This window comes from Vicia villosa, linkage group LG1 (assembly GCF_029867415.1).
Source record: "Vicia villosa cultivar HV-30 ecotype Madison, WI linkage group LG1, Vvil1.0, whole genome shotgun sequence".
NCBI lineage: Eukaryota > Viridiplantae > Streptophyta > Magnoliopsida > Fabales > Fabaceae > Vicia > Vicia villosa.
In genome coordinates, this window is record NC_081180.1 from 249,596,586 (window position 1) to 249,611,543 (window position 14,958).

General features: G+C 31.3%; 1 protein-coding gene across 1 annotated transcript; it reads left to right on the forward strand.

The window, feature by feature from the left end:
- Nucleotides 1-4,230: 4,230 nt before the first annotated feature.
- Nucleotides 4,231-6,985, forward strand: LOC131625428 (WAT1-related protein At1g68170-like). The gene is made up of 7 exons (XM_058896296.1): nucleotides 4,231-4,521; nucleotides 4,614-4,676; nucleotides 5,117-5,233; nucleotides 5,339-5,585; nucleotides 5,675-5,833; nucleotides 6,240-6,391; nucleotides 6,503-6,985. Exons 1-7 carry the CDS (start codon nucleotides 4,328-4,330, stop codon nucleotides 6,762-6,764), a joined length of 1,194 nt encoding a protein of 397 aa, XP_058752279.1. The 5' UTR covers nucleotides 4,231-4,327; the 3' UTR covers nucleotides 6,765-6,985.
- Nucleotides 6,986-14,958: the final 7,973 nt, after the last annotated feature.

Here is a 14,958-nt window from a genome sequence, read left to right on the forward strand (position 1 = left end):
ACACTCTTACCTCTATAAGATCACCACTAGGATTCTCAAACCCTTATCTCTGTCTTTAGCTTTAAAGTTCTGAAGTCATAATGAGCCCAAACATTAACACATTAGGAAATGAATCCATGAACCAAAACAAAAATGAAGCCATGTACACATGAATCGAGAAAACTATACTTGAGCTCTTACTAACCCAACCTCCGTTCAAACATAGACCCATAGCCACGCTGCCACCACCGGCTCCGCCCCTAAGCTAATTTTTTGTTTCTGCAATCTCAAACCATATTTCATTTCTCTTTATCACTTAAGGTATTCAGGCATAATTCAACAATCTACACACCTTGACTTGAAATCATGGTGATCCCAAATTATCCATCAACCACATTGTTGTTCTCTTCCAATTAAACATCTAATGAACCATTATTTTTATTAAGTATAAACTTTGCTTCAACCTTGATCTTGTCACTTGCATCCACTTTCTTCCAAATACCTTTTTATGATTTAGTAGTCTAACAACTCCACAAGTATGATTCTTCAACCACATTGACTCCACCTACTTTCGAATGCATCCCTAAAGGTTCATGTTTTTTAGTTTTGCCACCCTTCAGCCACATTCAAAGCATAACACCCAAGGTCAACATAACAATCCCTTTGAGATGGTTCAATCTCCCATATTGCATGATCACAAATCAAATGATAATCAAAGACCTTTTTAATCGATCTCTCACTACTATTAGTAGTATATATTGTAGGAACCTCCAACTCAAATTGAGTCTTCTCCGTCATAGTTTCTAAAGCTTCATCCCCCTGTCTTTATTGTTCTTCCCTTGAATGTACTCATTAAAAGGAATACATGTGTGATTGATGAACTCCGATCCTCCAAGTCCCTCTCCCAACATCTTATAATCTTTCCTATCTATTGAAGATACAATCCACAACTTTTCCATCAAGTTGAATTTGATTAATTTGATCAGTAAGTAAAGTTTTTGACGACCTTTAAAATAAAGTAAGTTACAATATTCCTAGTCCAAACTCCATAAGTGGTTGGAAGTCTATTCATGTAAATGAATACATGTCAATCAGGTAAGCTGCTTTTGCACCAGTCTTGCCTCAAAAACTCCATGATAACTCAGCGGTCAAATGCGTTTTTATCCTTTGTCTTCTGCAAAACTCATTAAAGTTCTCTTAACCAACCTCAAGACATTTACCATACCTTGACCTCAAACCCCATGAATTATTCTTTTCATGAAAGTCTTCACTAGCTGATGATGAATGAACAACAACATTGAAACCTTCTAAAATATATAATCCACATATTTTAGACCATTTAGCTATTATCATTTTTCTATGGGAAATCTTCAACACCCCATGTTAAGCTCTAGTGAAGTAGTATAGATTATCAACTAGGCTTAAGGATAACAAATTTCGCTTGAGTTTTGAAACATACCTCACAATATGAAGAAGAAACTCACGATTATCGAGTATTTTAAGTATGAACGTACAAATACCATGAATCTTTCAAGCCTTATTATCACCATTGTGAACTACCCCCACATTCCTCCAAATTCAAAGCCTCAAAGTCATTTTTTTACACATGTGATAAGAGAAACATGAGACGATGACCCAATCCTCTCCAGTCACCAAACTCGACATTATTTACCAAGTGACTCCAAATACAAGAAGATGGTGAATTCATAAGTTTAATTCTTTAATTATGTTGTTGATGTGAGAACATTTGTGGTGGGTAATTTATGTCAGAACTAGAGTTTGGTCAAACTCATTCCCACAAAATCATTCATACAAAATCGATTTATAAGATGATAGATGTTAGTGTCAATCTATATAAAGTATTTTCGAACTCTATTTATAATTAATGTAGAATTTGAGATCTTTCCACTCATGTCTAACACTCTATTGAGTTTGGTATGTGGATATAAACGATATATTCTGATATCATTTCAAATTAAAATTTGGCATAACCTATCCCATAAAATCGATTTATAAAATGATGAGTATAATTCTATATAATGTCTTTTTAAACCTTATCTCTAGTCAATGTATGTTAAATTTGAAAATTTTCCAATAATCTATAACACATTTGTAAACGTTCGTTGAATTTTGAGGCATGCCTAATCTTAATCTTAATGAGCTTTTGAAACTTCTATGTAAATAGAGAGAGTATATAAAACGACATTAAGCCCTTAGAGATGCCTCCATTCGAAGAAATGGCCAAGTAAATCATTGAAATAGTCTAATCCTAAAGAAATCAATTTATTCTCAAAATGAAGAGTGTTCATGCACGTTCAAATTCTTCCATATATGTATATATTCCCTAATATATTCATATATATTATTAGAAAAATCTTAGTAGATAATTCAATAGATATACAAGAGCTAGCTAGCAAAATTCTAAAAGTAAAAGTATATAGGGTGTAATAAAATTAAAAGGGACAAGCATTTCACACTTTTGTTTTCAGAAAAATTGAGTCATAATAATTCAGAGTTCGTATCGAGAAATCATAATATTGACTAAACATTATTTTCACTAAAAATCAAATGTGATATTTTCTAAATCTTCGTTCTTTAGTACAAACTCGTTTAACACTCGAACTTGTGACAAACATCTTTATGACTAATGTTTGAGTGAAGAAAAAACCAATAAACCATAAATAAATTCTAAAAACTATTGTACATGAAGCCACATAGGGTCCTACAAACACATCCCAATTATGCATATTATATAACCCATTCATGTAATCTTTCCATATAGTCTAATTTGTCAACTAATGTCTTCCACTTTCCAAAGTTTGTCAGTATAAATAAAGCACAAACAAAGCAAATTAAAGGCAAAAGATTAAGGCCTAATTGGCAAGACGGCCTCATTGACCAATTATTAATTCATTTGCACGTGTATCTAAATTTGTGCATGCTTTCTTATAAGTTCCAACTATTACGTAAAGACTAGTAGGAGTAATTTATTTGGATTATTATACTTCTAACAAATAGATGAACAGTAATAAATAAGGGAATAAGTTCAAAAATTGATAAACTCCACAAAAGACAAATTGTTAGAAACAAAATCAAATTTATAGACTAGGGTGGCTAAGAGGATGAGTAAAGTAGGCTATTGTACACTATTCAATATTTTAACACATGATTAAATAATAGTTAAAGAGAGTCTTAGTATATATATTTTTCATGATTAAACCATAGATAAATAAAATTTATATACAATTTATCATATACAAATACTCAAAAATTTAAGATATTATGTTCAAAATGAAATAGTTCTTAATTATGTTTTTATGTATTGGCTGAATTATAAATTACTAACAGGGCCCTTAGGGTGTATAAAATGGGTTACCGCATAGAGCAACAATTTTTTTACGATTAAACTGTAATTAAATAGAACTTCATAAATCATCGTCATAAAATAAGATTAAATAAGACATTTGATTGTTTTGTAATAATTGAGCTATGATTAATGTTCACATGATTTTCAAAAAATTGAGACGACCCTGATCATTAAAGTACAATTTCTACAGAAATTGTAGTGTTAACAGGGAAAAAAAGACCAAATACATTATTTCGTCTTTTTAAGTTATATGCTTTTTAAAAAAATTAATTTTTTTTATAGTTTTACGTAATAAATTACTCGTTTTAATCCATAAAAATGTATGTTGTTAATCTTTTAACTAAATTTTATTTTAAAAAGTTTATGTGTATGTTATTAATACTATACAATTAGAAGAAGAGTGTGTTTAATCAACCTAAATATACACTCATCAAATTCTATGATTGATCTATATAAAGAAGATTACTTGTAAAAACCCTAAAAAATCGCTCTATAAGTTTGACGAAAACAATAATATATTCATATCGATTATGCAGGTTCGTCTGTTTAGTCCGTCATTTTCCACACATCGAACCTTCCTTTTCAGTCCATCCACTCTACTTTTTCTGTTTCGTCCGGTTTTTTAACTGATCTAACAAAGGTTTTTGACACGTCTGGCCCGACTTGAATGGGACGGTTTGCCACCTAATACTCTTCAATAAAATTGAAAAAGTATACATAAATAAATATTTATTAACACATACTTTATCTTAAAAAAAAAACTATTATCCTATCATTCCTTTTCGAATCTGAATCTTCAAAAATATATGAAAATATATTCCCTTACAAGCAAGTATAAATACCCCCTTTATATTGATGGTAGATATCATATCATATATACACACTTCTCCATCCATCACTTCCATTAATATCTATCTCCTATATATATCCATACTTCATAATCTTTCTTCTCCAATACAATCTTATACATAAAAATCAACTATGAAAATATTAAGAAATGGCCTCCAAGGTTTGAAACCAGTGATGCTCATGGTTTTGGTTCAACTTGCCTATGCAGCAGTTAATGTGCTTTACAAGCTTGCCATCGATGATGGAATGACTGTCAAAGTTGCTACTGCTTATCGTTTGGCTTTTGGTTCTGCTTTCACTGTTCCTCTTGCTCTCATTTCTGAAAGGTTTTATTATATTTTCAGCTTTTTTTTAATTTGTTTTTTGTTTCATTATTCTAAAATGGCTTTTCTTTTGCTTTTTTTTTTTTTTATTGTAGAAATAAGAGGCCAAAGCTTAGTTGGAGAGTGCTTTTCATGGCTTTTCTTTGCGGCTTGTTTGGGTATGTTAGCATATATCATAAAATTATTTAAATTGATTTATTTTAACTTATTAACATAAGCACTTTTTGTAAAAAAAAAAAAAACACTTATAAACTATTTAAGTTAAATATTTTATATTTATATTATAAACTACAATAAAAATTGTTGGTTTTGTGAATTTTAATGTAAGTAAAAAAATGACGTATCTAGTCTACATTTGAACCAGATACATGTACTTTTTACTTATAATTAAAAGTAAATAGTATAATCTCTTTAAATGAGTTTAGTTAGTATTTCTGCAGCGACTACGACATCAAACTCTAAGTGCGAGTTTGAAATCGTGACATTTTTATTTATTTTTAAATAATGAAATTTCAGTCACAGTTTTATTTGAAGAAAAAACTTATAATCCAAAATAAAATTAATTAATCAAATTTATGTTATGTGATTAATTTTGCAGTGGAAGTTTATTTCAAAATCTATTCTATGAGGCTTTGGCTTTAACATCAGCAACATTTGCATCTGCAATCTACAATCTCATTCCTGCCATCACTTTTATCATGGCCATTTCATGCGGGTATTAATAATAAATCATCATCATTTACATGTAATTATTACAAATTAATTATTTAAGTATATGGTTTAATATTAATTTAATGCAAACAAAATTTTGTGTATATAGTTTTGAAAAATTAAATTTAAGAGCAGCAGCTGGAAAAGCCAAAGTGTTGGGAACTCTAGCAGGAATTGGAGGAGCAATGATGTTGATTTTTCTCAAGGGTGTGGAAATTAATATTTGGCCATTTCATATCAATGTTATGCATCATCATCAACATCAAACTAGCCATGTTGATTATGGTAGTAAAGGGTTGGGTGTTCTATGTGCTGTAGCAAGTTGTTTCTCTTTTGCTCTATGGTTCATAATTCAGGTAAGATTCTGGTAATTTAGAGTTCGGTCGAGAGATAAATAAAATCGGTTAAAAGTTGTAACGGTTTTGTGAATTTTATTATGGTATAGGCTAAGATGAGCAAAGAATACCCAAGTCATTACTCAAGTACAGCTTTAATGTCTACAATGGGAGCAATACAAGCCACTGGTTTTGCTCTTTGTTTTGAAAGAGATTGGAGCCAATGGAAGTTGGGTTGGAATATAAGACTTCTAGCCGTTGCATATTCGGTACCACTTCGATCTCAAATATAAATTAATTAAAATTTGTCAAATTTTAGTGTCTAACTAATACTAGCGTGTAAGAAATGCTACAACACAGAGTCTAAAGTTTTGTCATAATTAAATAGTTACACGTTTTTCAAAAATAATCTTACAGATGAACTGTGCTAAATTGAAAATTCCATACAAAATCTTCAAAAATTTAAGTCAGTTTTGCAAATATATATTTGTGGTTGTAGACGAAGTGATAATAACCGTTAAAACTGGCACATAATCGTGAATATCTGAATTAGAACCCTGATAATGATATTTGATCTAATAATATCGATTTTTATCAATTGAACTGCGATTTGCAGACAATATATACATTTTTCTTAATGAACTTTTGATGTGATTTTCAATTTTAATATTGTAGGGAATCGTTGCGTCTGGATTAGTGGTTATTGTGACATCTTGGTGCATAAAGATGAGAGGCCCACTATTTGCATCTGTTTTCAACCCTTTAATGCTGTTGTTTGTGACTATTGTTGCTTCTTTGATGTTGGAAGAAAAATTATACTTAGGAAGGTACATATAATATATTCCCTTATAAATATACATTAGCACTATTAATATATGGTTTGATTTTTTTTTTTTGGTTATATTGAGAATGATTTTGTTTGGTTTTGTGATGTATAGTTTGATTGGAGCAGTGTTGATTGTGTGTGGATTATATATGGTTCTTTGGGGTAAGAGTAAAGAGATGAAAAAGATTGCTCAATTGGCTACATCAAAAATTGCACAAGAAGCTGAAGAAGATATTGAAGTTGTTGTAATGTCTAGACCAATAGTACAAGATCATGATAAATTACATGTCTCTAACAACAATCACATTGAAGTTGATAAAGAACATGATTCAAAAAATGGAGAAATTAAGAGTATTGGAGATGATCCAAAGTAACTGCTTTGAAATGAAGTTGGAGGGCATGTTCTTTTATAGTTTAATTTAATTTTTTTTCACTAATGTTTTTTTTGTCTTTAATTAATTACTTAGTTTACCTAGTCAATTAATGAAGTATATTATACAGATATGTTAGTTGTAATTTCTTTTACGAGTAATGGATTTAGAAATGGACAAAGCCTAAACATATGGTATTTATACTATCTTACAACAACAATAGTGACTTATTTCATTAAATGAGATCAATTACATAGATCAATTTCCACTACAATGTTATATTTAGTATCATATTTCTATTCAAATTGTCAATCTAAAAAGAAATTAAAAAATATTTTTTATAGTTTTTTTAAAATATTTCTCTGCCTCTACCGGCTTGATTCCTCTTCATCTGTTCTACTTTTGTTACTAGAAAATTTACAAATCTTCTCCCTACATACTCAAACTATCTAACTCTATTTTTCTCCATTTTTTCTACTATAGGTATTATCTCAACACTCTTTCTAATATTATCATTTTTAATCTTATCATGTTTAGTTTTATCATAATTTAAATGCAACATCTTCGTATCTTTTACGCTTCCTTAATTCTCGTGTTGATTTTTAATCGTGCAACATCCTATCTTGTTCATCATCACAAGTCATATCGAAATCCAATAAAGTTTTCCCTTCGACTTTAGTGGTACCTTTGTGTCACATAAAATCCTTGAAGCACTCCTCTAATTCAGCTACTCAACTTGAATTTGATGGTTTACATCCCTTTTTATTTCTCCATGATTTTGTATTACGACTCAAGATATTTAAACCGCGTGACTAGAGATGATATGGTCTATAACTTACACATATAGGTTATAAACACTTCTTGTTTTGTTAAACTTGCATTACATATACTCCATCTTACTTCTACTTAGGTGAAAGACATGTGTTTCTGAAGCTCGTCTCTAACTCTTCAACCTCTCATTTAAATCCTCCTTCAACTCTCCAAGCAGAACTATAGCATTTGCAAAAAATATGCATCTCAGTGTTGGCTCTTGAATGTGGTATGTGAGTACATGCAAAAATAAAGTAAAAAGATATGGGCTTGGTGTTGACCCTTAATGCTAACTTATTTTAATGGAAACCTTCAAGTAAGCCTTCTAAATCCTCCATAGTCTTATCTTAAGGTGTTCTGTTAACCTAACCAGAGGTGCGTAAATACTAATAACATTAAAGGTGTCTTGTTCCACTATAAATTTCAAGGTTATAATTTGATTTCCTACTCTTTTCACATCCACAATATCCTTCATTCATTCCTCGTCTACAATAGTCTCCACCTCATTTCTCATCCACAATATCCTTCATTCACTCCTTGTCTACAATAATCTCCACCTCATTTCTCGATCAAACTTTTTCGCATGTCGAAGCTTAAATTTCGAATTTTCTAATTCTTTGGCCTTTTTCTCCTATCCACTTAGTTTCTTATAGGCTCATTAAATTGATCTTGCTCTTAACCACAGAGTCCATTATTTTCATAGATTTTCCAATAAGTGTGTTTATATTTCATGATGCAAAATGAATCTTACTCTCATGAACTAACTTTTTTATCCACATGTTCAATGAAATGTGAGAATCCTTGCTTATTTTTTATTGCATTCGGGTGGCGATGCAACAATCCTTTCTTTTATGATAATGTACACGAGTCATATAACGTGTCACTTATGAGAAACGACCTAGCATTCACATAATTTCGTAGTCGATCAATGTCATAGATATTCGACAAAGTTTTTCACTAGCTATCAACTGCCTAACACAACTTTCTCTATGTATCTGAGTTTGAGATCGGTTATGCATAGTCAAGCTAACATAGCCAAGATTTCTATATTATCTTAGAGAAAGTTATATTGGTCAATTTAATATAATAGATAAAAGTGTTCATGGGTGTGGGACAACCCGCGAATCCGCCGACCCAAATTCAATCAACCTAATAATTATTCAAACTCGTTTAGTTACATATGTGTGTGTGTGTGTATATATATATATATATATATATATATATATATATATATATATATATATATATATATATATATATATATATATATATATATATATAATCTGCGACAACCTGTATAGTTTTGGTTTGGATATTAAATTTAAGGGATAATAGTCATTTACCCCCTGCAATATAAGCGTGTTTTGATTTACCCCCTTTAAAAAAAACTTTTTTAAAAACTTCCTTAAAATATTAAAATTCTAAGTTTTTTTGCCCCTAGATGGCAAAATTACCCCCTGTAAATATTTTTATTTTGATTTACCACCCTTATTTTTACATGCTTATGGGGTACTCCAAGATTATAGGAGATATTTAAAAAAAAAAGACTATAACGGAGTAAATCAAAACACGCTTATATTACAGACGTAAATCACTATAACCCTAAATTTAAAATTTTGAATCCATATACATATACGTGACATTAACAATTTTTTATTTTTAATTACTATTTCAAAAGAAAAAACCAAACTAATATATAACTAATAACTACCATGTTACCTTAATTTTTAATTACTGTTTTTAAGATTGATTTTTTTTTCTTACTTGTTTAGTATCATTTTCAACTTATAAATTTTATGAAAAATTATGTGTTTGTGAAATTTTCTATTAATATTAAATGTTATTCTATATGAATTAATTTTATTAGACAATATATGGTGTATTTTATCTAATTTATATATTATAAATATATGTAATTGTATTGAATTGTTAATATTTTTAGAATTGAAAACAAAATAATTAAATTTTTCATTTTATGTTATGCATAATCCGCATATTCAATACAATTCAACCAATAAATGATATGTAGATTCAGTTCAATTTTAATAGTGATGGATTTGACGAAAAACGAAACCCATTAAATATTGAATAAATTAGTTAACAGATTAAACTAAACCCAACTATATACACTCTTAAACATAGAAAATGATTTGTAAAATAGACATTGATACAAGTAATGGTATGATAGAAAAGATTTTGATTTAGAAATTAAAAAAATTCAAATAAAATTTTGTTTTAGTAAAAATTGTAAAATAACTTATAGTTTTAAATAATTACTTTTTTGCAAAATGACTAATAATTTTAGAAATATAATATAATATTTAAATTTTTTATTGAAGATGTAATGATCAAAGTTCTTTTATGTGGTTGCATTTAGTACATTATGATGATGATCCACCTTAGTGGTTTAAGCTTTTTCAAAAGTCCCGACTAGAGCTGTCAAAATGGTTTACCCGGCCCGTTTAGGGTTGGTCCGAACGGGTTCTGGGCTTTTTAGGGCTGGGCCAAAAAGGCCCGGTATAATATGGGCTCGAGAATTACTACCCGAGCCTGACCCTAGCTGGGCTTCGGGCTACCCGAGCCCTAAATGGGCTTTTTTAATTAAAAAAATTAAAATAAAAACTCCATAATATTTATTATAATTAAAATTAAAAATTATATTATTTTAAACATAATACATTTTTCAGCACTATATTATCTCTTATAAATATTATAATGTGCTTCTAAATATAATATATGTCTTAATTGTATAAAATAATACTTGAATATTTAATTTAAGAGAAAATAAATATAATACGATGAAAGAATTTTGTTTATATTAATGTATAATATTTAAAAAAGATAGATTGAATAAAATAGAAATAAAATTTAGTGAAATGAGAAAAAACATTTTGCTATTTTGGAGTAAGACAATATAAATATTAATATATATTTTTTAAAATGTATAGTTATGTGGGTCTGATGGGCTACTCATGGCCCATATGGGCTAGCCCTAATGGGTAGCGGGCTTTTTAGAGCTGGGTTAAAAAGGTCCTGAACAATATGTACTCTAATTTTAAGACCCAAGCCCTATGATTTTTCAGGCCGGACGGGCCGGCCCATATAGACTAACTCATTTTGATAGCTCTAGTCCCAACAATGATTTTCGAACTATATTTGGCTTATGGGAGAGCAGGTGTGGTTTCATGTGATGTTGGATCAATGATGTATGGGGAGCAGATGTTGGATGATGTATGTGGTTCCAACACTTGTTTCATGTGATGTGATGAATAGATTTATTTTTCACTTTTTCAGTTTTTATTATATTGTAAAAAATCATTTTGATTAAAGAGCTTTTAAAAAAATTGAGTTTAGAAAATTGATGCAAACAATGACGAGGTCAAGAGACACATGCACATGATATATCTCCTTTTGTTTGCTATACTCGACCATATTCCCAAAGAAAAACTTCACTCATACACACAATTAATTATGGAGTAACTCAGGCCCGGTCTAAGGGGTAGGCTAACTAGGCATTGGCCTAGGGCCTCAAAAAATTTCTTTTTATTACCTATTATACTTGATATCTTGTTTAAAAATAATTAATAACATTCAATTTTCATTACTATTACTACTAATTTGTTCCTTTACAATGAAGTGAAATTAACTGCACTTTATTATGAGCCCGACTGTTAAGGTCCTGTGAATATGGAGAAATAACAAGTGAAGTCATATTGTGTTGCTATTTATCTACAAAAAGTTTTCATGTTTATTTACTCATATTATTGTATTATTGATTAATTTGTATAAATTCTCACCATTAATTCACCATAGATATGTCTGTGCCCCCAATTTTCTTTTGGATAGAAAGAAATAAGTATTGCAGAAAAACAATTAAATTTTATTTATCTAATATTTTTTATTTAATTGTTTTATTTTTTATGATATTTTTATATTTGTGTTCCTTGTAAATTGTTTAGTATTTTATTTAAAGTAATGTCGTCTAAAAATTTTGAATCAGGTAGTTTAAAGTTAAAATTAAAATATCTAAAATTTTAATTAAAATAATAAACGAAATTGATTATCATATTTAATAAATAAATAATTTTGTAATTTAAAAATGTAAAATATTTACTTTTAAGTAAAAGTATTGTTTTTATAAAACAAAATTATTATTAATAAATGAAAATCTTCAATATAAAATTCGCCTTAGGCCTCAGTGTCGGTTGGGGCGGCCCTGGAGTAACTTTTTTGTGTGTTTTTGACATCTCATTGTAATTAAAGAATTGGATTAAATATATTTTTTTTGTCTATGTAAATCAGTGAAATTTTGATTTTCGTCTCAGTAAATTTTTTGTTTGTTTAAGTCCCTATATTTTATGATAATTTCTTCACCCACCTCCTAACCTTCTTGCTCACCCTTGGTGAATTTACAACACTACCCCTTGTTTCGGAAGTTCATTTCCGAAAAGGTACTTTTTTTGAAAAAAAGGTGTTTTCGGAAATGAACTTCCGAAAACGTGTTTTTTTTAATATAAAATATTGATTTCGGAGATTGATCCGCTGTCGCGCACGGATCAAAACGAGTTATTTTTAAAACGTAGTATAGCGACAATGGCTCGAGTCGTATCGCAAGGATTCTTGATTTTTATTAACTAAAAGCTAAATCGATTAAGGGGGGGTTGGTTTGGTCGGAAAAAAAAGGATTATAAAAAGTGATTATAAAATAAGCTGTTTTGAAAATAAGTGATTATAGAGTTAAGCTAATCTGCTGTTTCGGTTCCTACTATCATCGATAAATATAATTCTGCGGATTTTATTCACATTCGAAGCACAAAAACATTCAACAAGCGAGAATGGAATTATAAGAATTATGATCCTCTTTCACCGGATTAAGCAAACGGTTCAACAATTGGCGGAATAACGAATTAAGCAGACGATATAACGCATATAAATTCAGGAAACATAAATCAATCGAATGAACAATGTTCTTCTATGATAATTCGGATTAAGCAAACGAATGACACAAAATAAGATTGATATGAATAGTAATTATATTGCAAAATAATATTAACCTCAAGTCTTGGAATCCGAATTACAGCAGATCAACTCAATAGGATTAGTTCGCCATGGGATCGTACAAAAGCTTCGAAAATTCCGTGAATAGTGATGGATGATCGTGAAAAATCGTGAATGGTGACTAAAACTATTTTTTTTTCGGCTGCTACCCTAGGAGCAATTAGCACGACCCGTTTCACAACTTAACTGGGTCAAATGTGTGATCCAGGCCCAATACAACTAACCCAAACAAAATACAAAAAATAATGCAGCAGCTTGTACGAGTTTTCTGGCCTTGTTGGAGTCCGAATTTGCTTCTGACTTCTGAACAAAAATCGTAGATCTTTTTCTTAGCTTTCCAACGACTGGTAGAACGCTTTACTCCGATACTCCAAGCTCCAGTTATGAATTTATTCGTGCAGGCTGCTAATGCTGAAAAATTAATACGAAAAACAAATAAGTGCAAAAATAAAATAAAATATAAAAACATATTAAAACATAAAAATAAATAAAACAAACCGAAGAAATGCTTGAGTACAAACATGGAAGAACGTGCATTAAAATGCACTGATCAGAGATGCATCTCCGAAATAAAGTTACATTTTCAGAAAATGTGGTGTTTCGGAAGTTCATCTCCGAACTCACCCCCCTTGGAGGAATTCGGAAATGCACTTCCGAAAAAAGGTCTGGACAGAAGAAAAATAACAAACAAGAACGATTCGCTTTATTTAATCGGATGAAGACGATGGAGGAGACGCTGCAACAGGTTAGAAAGTCCTGATCCTCTAGAAATCCATACCACATTGTAACTTACCAACATAATAAACAACAACAAAAAACTTATGAGCAAACTATACTTACATCATAGTGGTGTAGATCCTTATCAGCCACTCGCAACTGAAAATGATTAGCACGAACTTGAATTTTCCTTCCCAATTTTCCTTCTGAGACGACGGAGCCGACTCTAGAGTAGCCTTCTGTTTAACTTCGGCAGTCAGGCTCTCATGGAGATCAGAGCCGAACTCAAGGAAGCAACCGGCGCTGCGACAGATGGAACAAACGGCGCTGAAACAGATGGACGAACAACCGGAGCTGCAACAACAGACGGAGGAGAGGTAACCGGGGCCGGAGCATATGACGGAGGAGGTGGATGTCCGGAGGAAGAAGGATTGGAGGTACGTCCACCGCGAGAGCCGCGGCCACCACCACCACGGCCTGATCCTGCAGCATTGATGGATGATTGTTGAGAATGTGCAGGAGATGGTTGACTCCGGCGATTTTCGGGATGATTTCCTCCACCGCGGCGAGACATTGTGATGAAAGCAGTAACAAGAGATAGAAAACGTTAAAGCAAAGAAGAAGACTTAGGATCGAAAATGATTTGGGATATTTTGAAAGAAAAATGGGTGAGAAGCTTTTAAATAGGAAAGTGTTTTAGAAGTTAACCGTCTGAGAGTGGTGGGGAGAAGGAAAAGGGAACTTCGAAATTTCAAAAGGTTTTTTATTCTTTTAAATAGGGCGTGGCTGTGGAGCTTCCCAATTTTTTTTACGTGGGCTTTTAAGTAGGAAAGTGTTACCACATTTCTTAGAAGGTAACCGTCTTAGAAGGCTTACGTAGGCACATGTGTCCACATTTCTTACCTGATCAGGGGACGTCATTACAAAAAAATCAAACAAAGGGGTGCGCTGGGAAAGTCAAAGTTCTATGTTTATAATCCAGAAGATGGATAGTGTTCACGGCGATGAAATCCAAGAATCTACATATTGAAATCAGAACAATCCAAAAACTAAGATGATAAATCCAATACAAAAACACTGTGCGATACAATTCGAAATCAGAACAAAACAAAACAAAACACGTCAAACAAAACAAAAACACGTTATTCTGCCCGACGAGCGTTACAAAATACACATCAAACAAAATAAAAACACGTTATTCTTCCCGACGAGCGAACTCCTCCGAATGAAGATAATTATACCAATCCTCATCCCACTCAGTATCAGAACCATCAGCGTTGATCACGCCTGAAGACTGAGTCTGCACGTCCGAGCCATGGACCCCCAGGGGACGAGAAGCAAAACCAGTCAAAACCTTCTTCTTCTCCTTCACCTCCTTCACCTCCTTCACCTCCTTCACCTCCTTCTTTGAAGAACCCTTTCTTCCCTTAGCGCCACCCATTCCTGCGTAAAAATGAAGAAAGAAAGGTCCATGAGACCTCCTTTTATAAAAGAAGAAAGGGACACAAACTTCAAAGAAACAGGCACAATAAACAAAGGCGTTAAAAATAAAGTACTTGCAAATTAAAACGGACACTCCCTACCCTCTCTAGAAGACGCAGTCCTGCGTGCT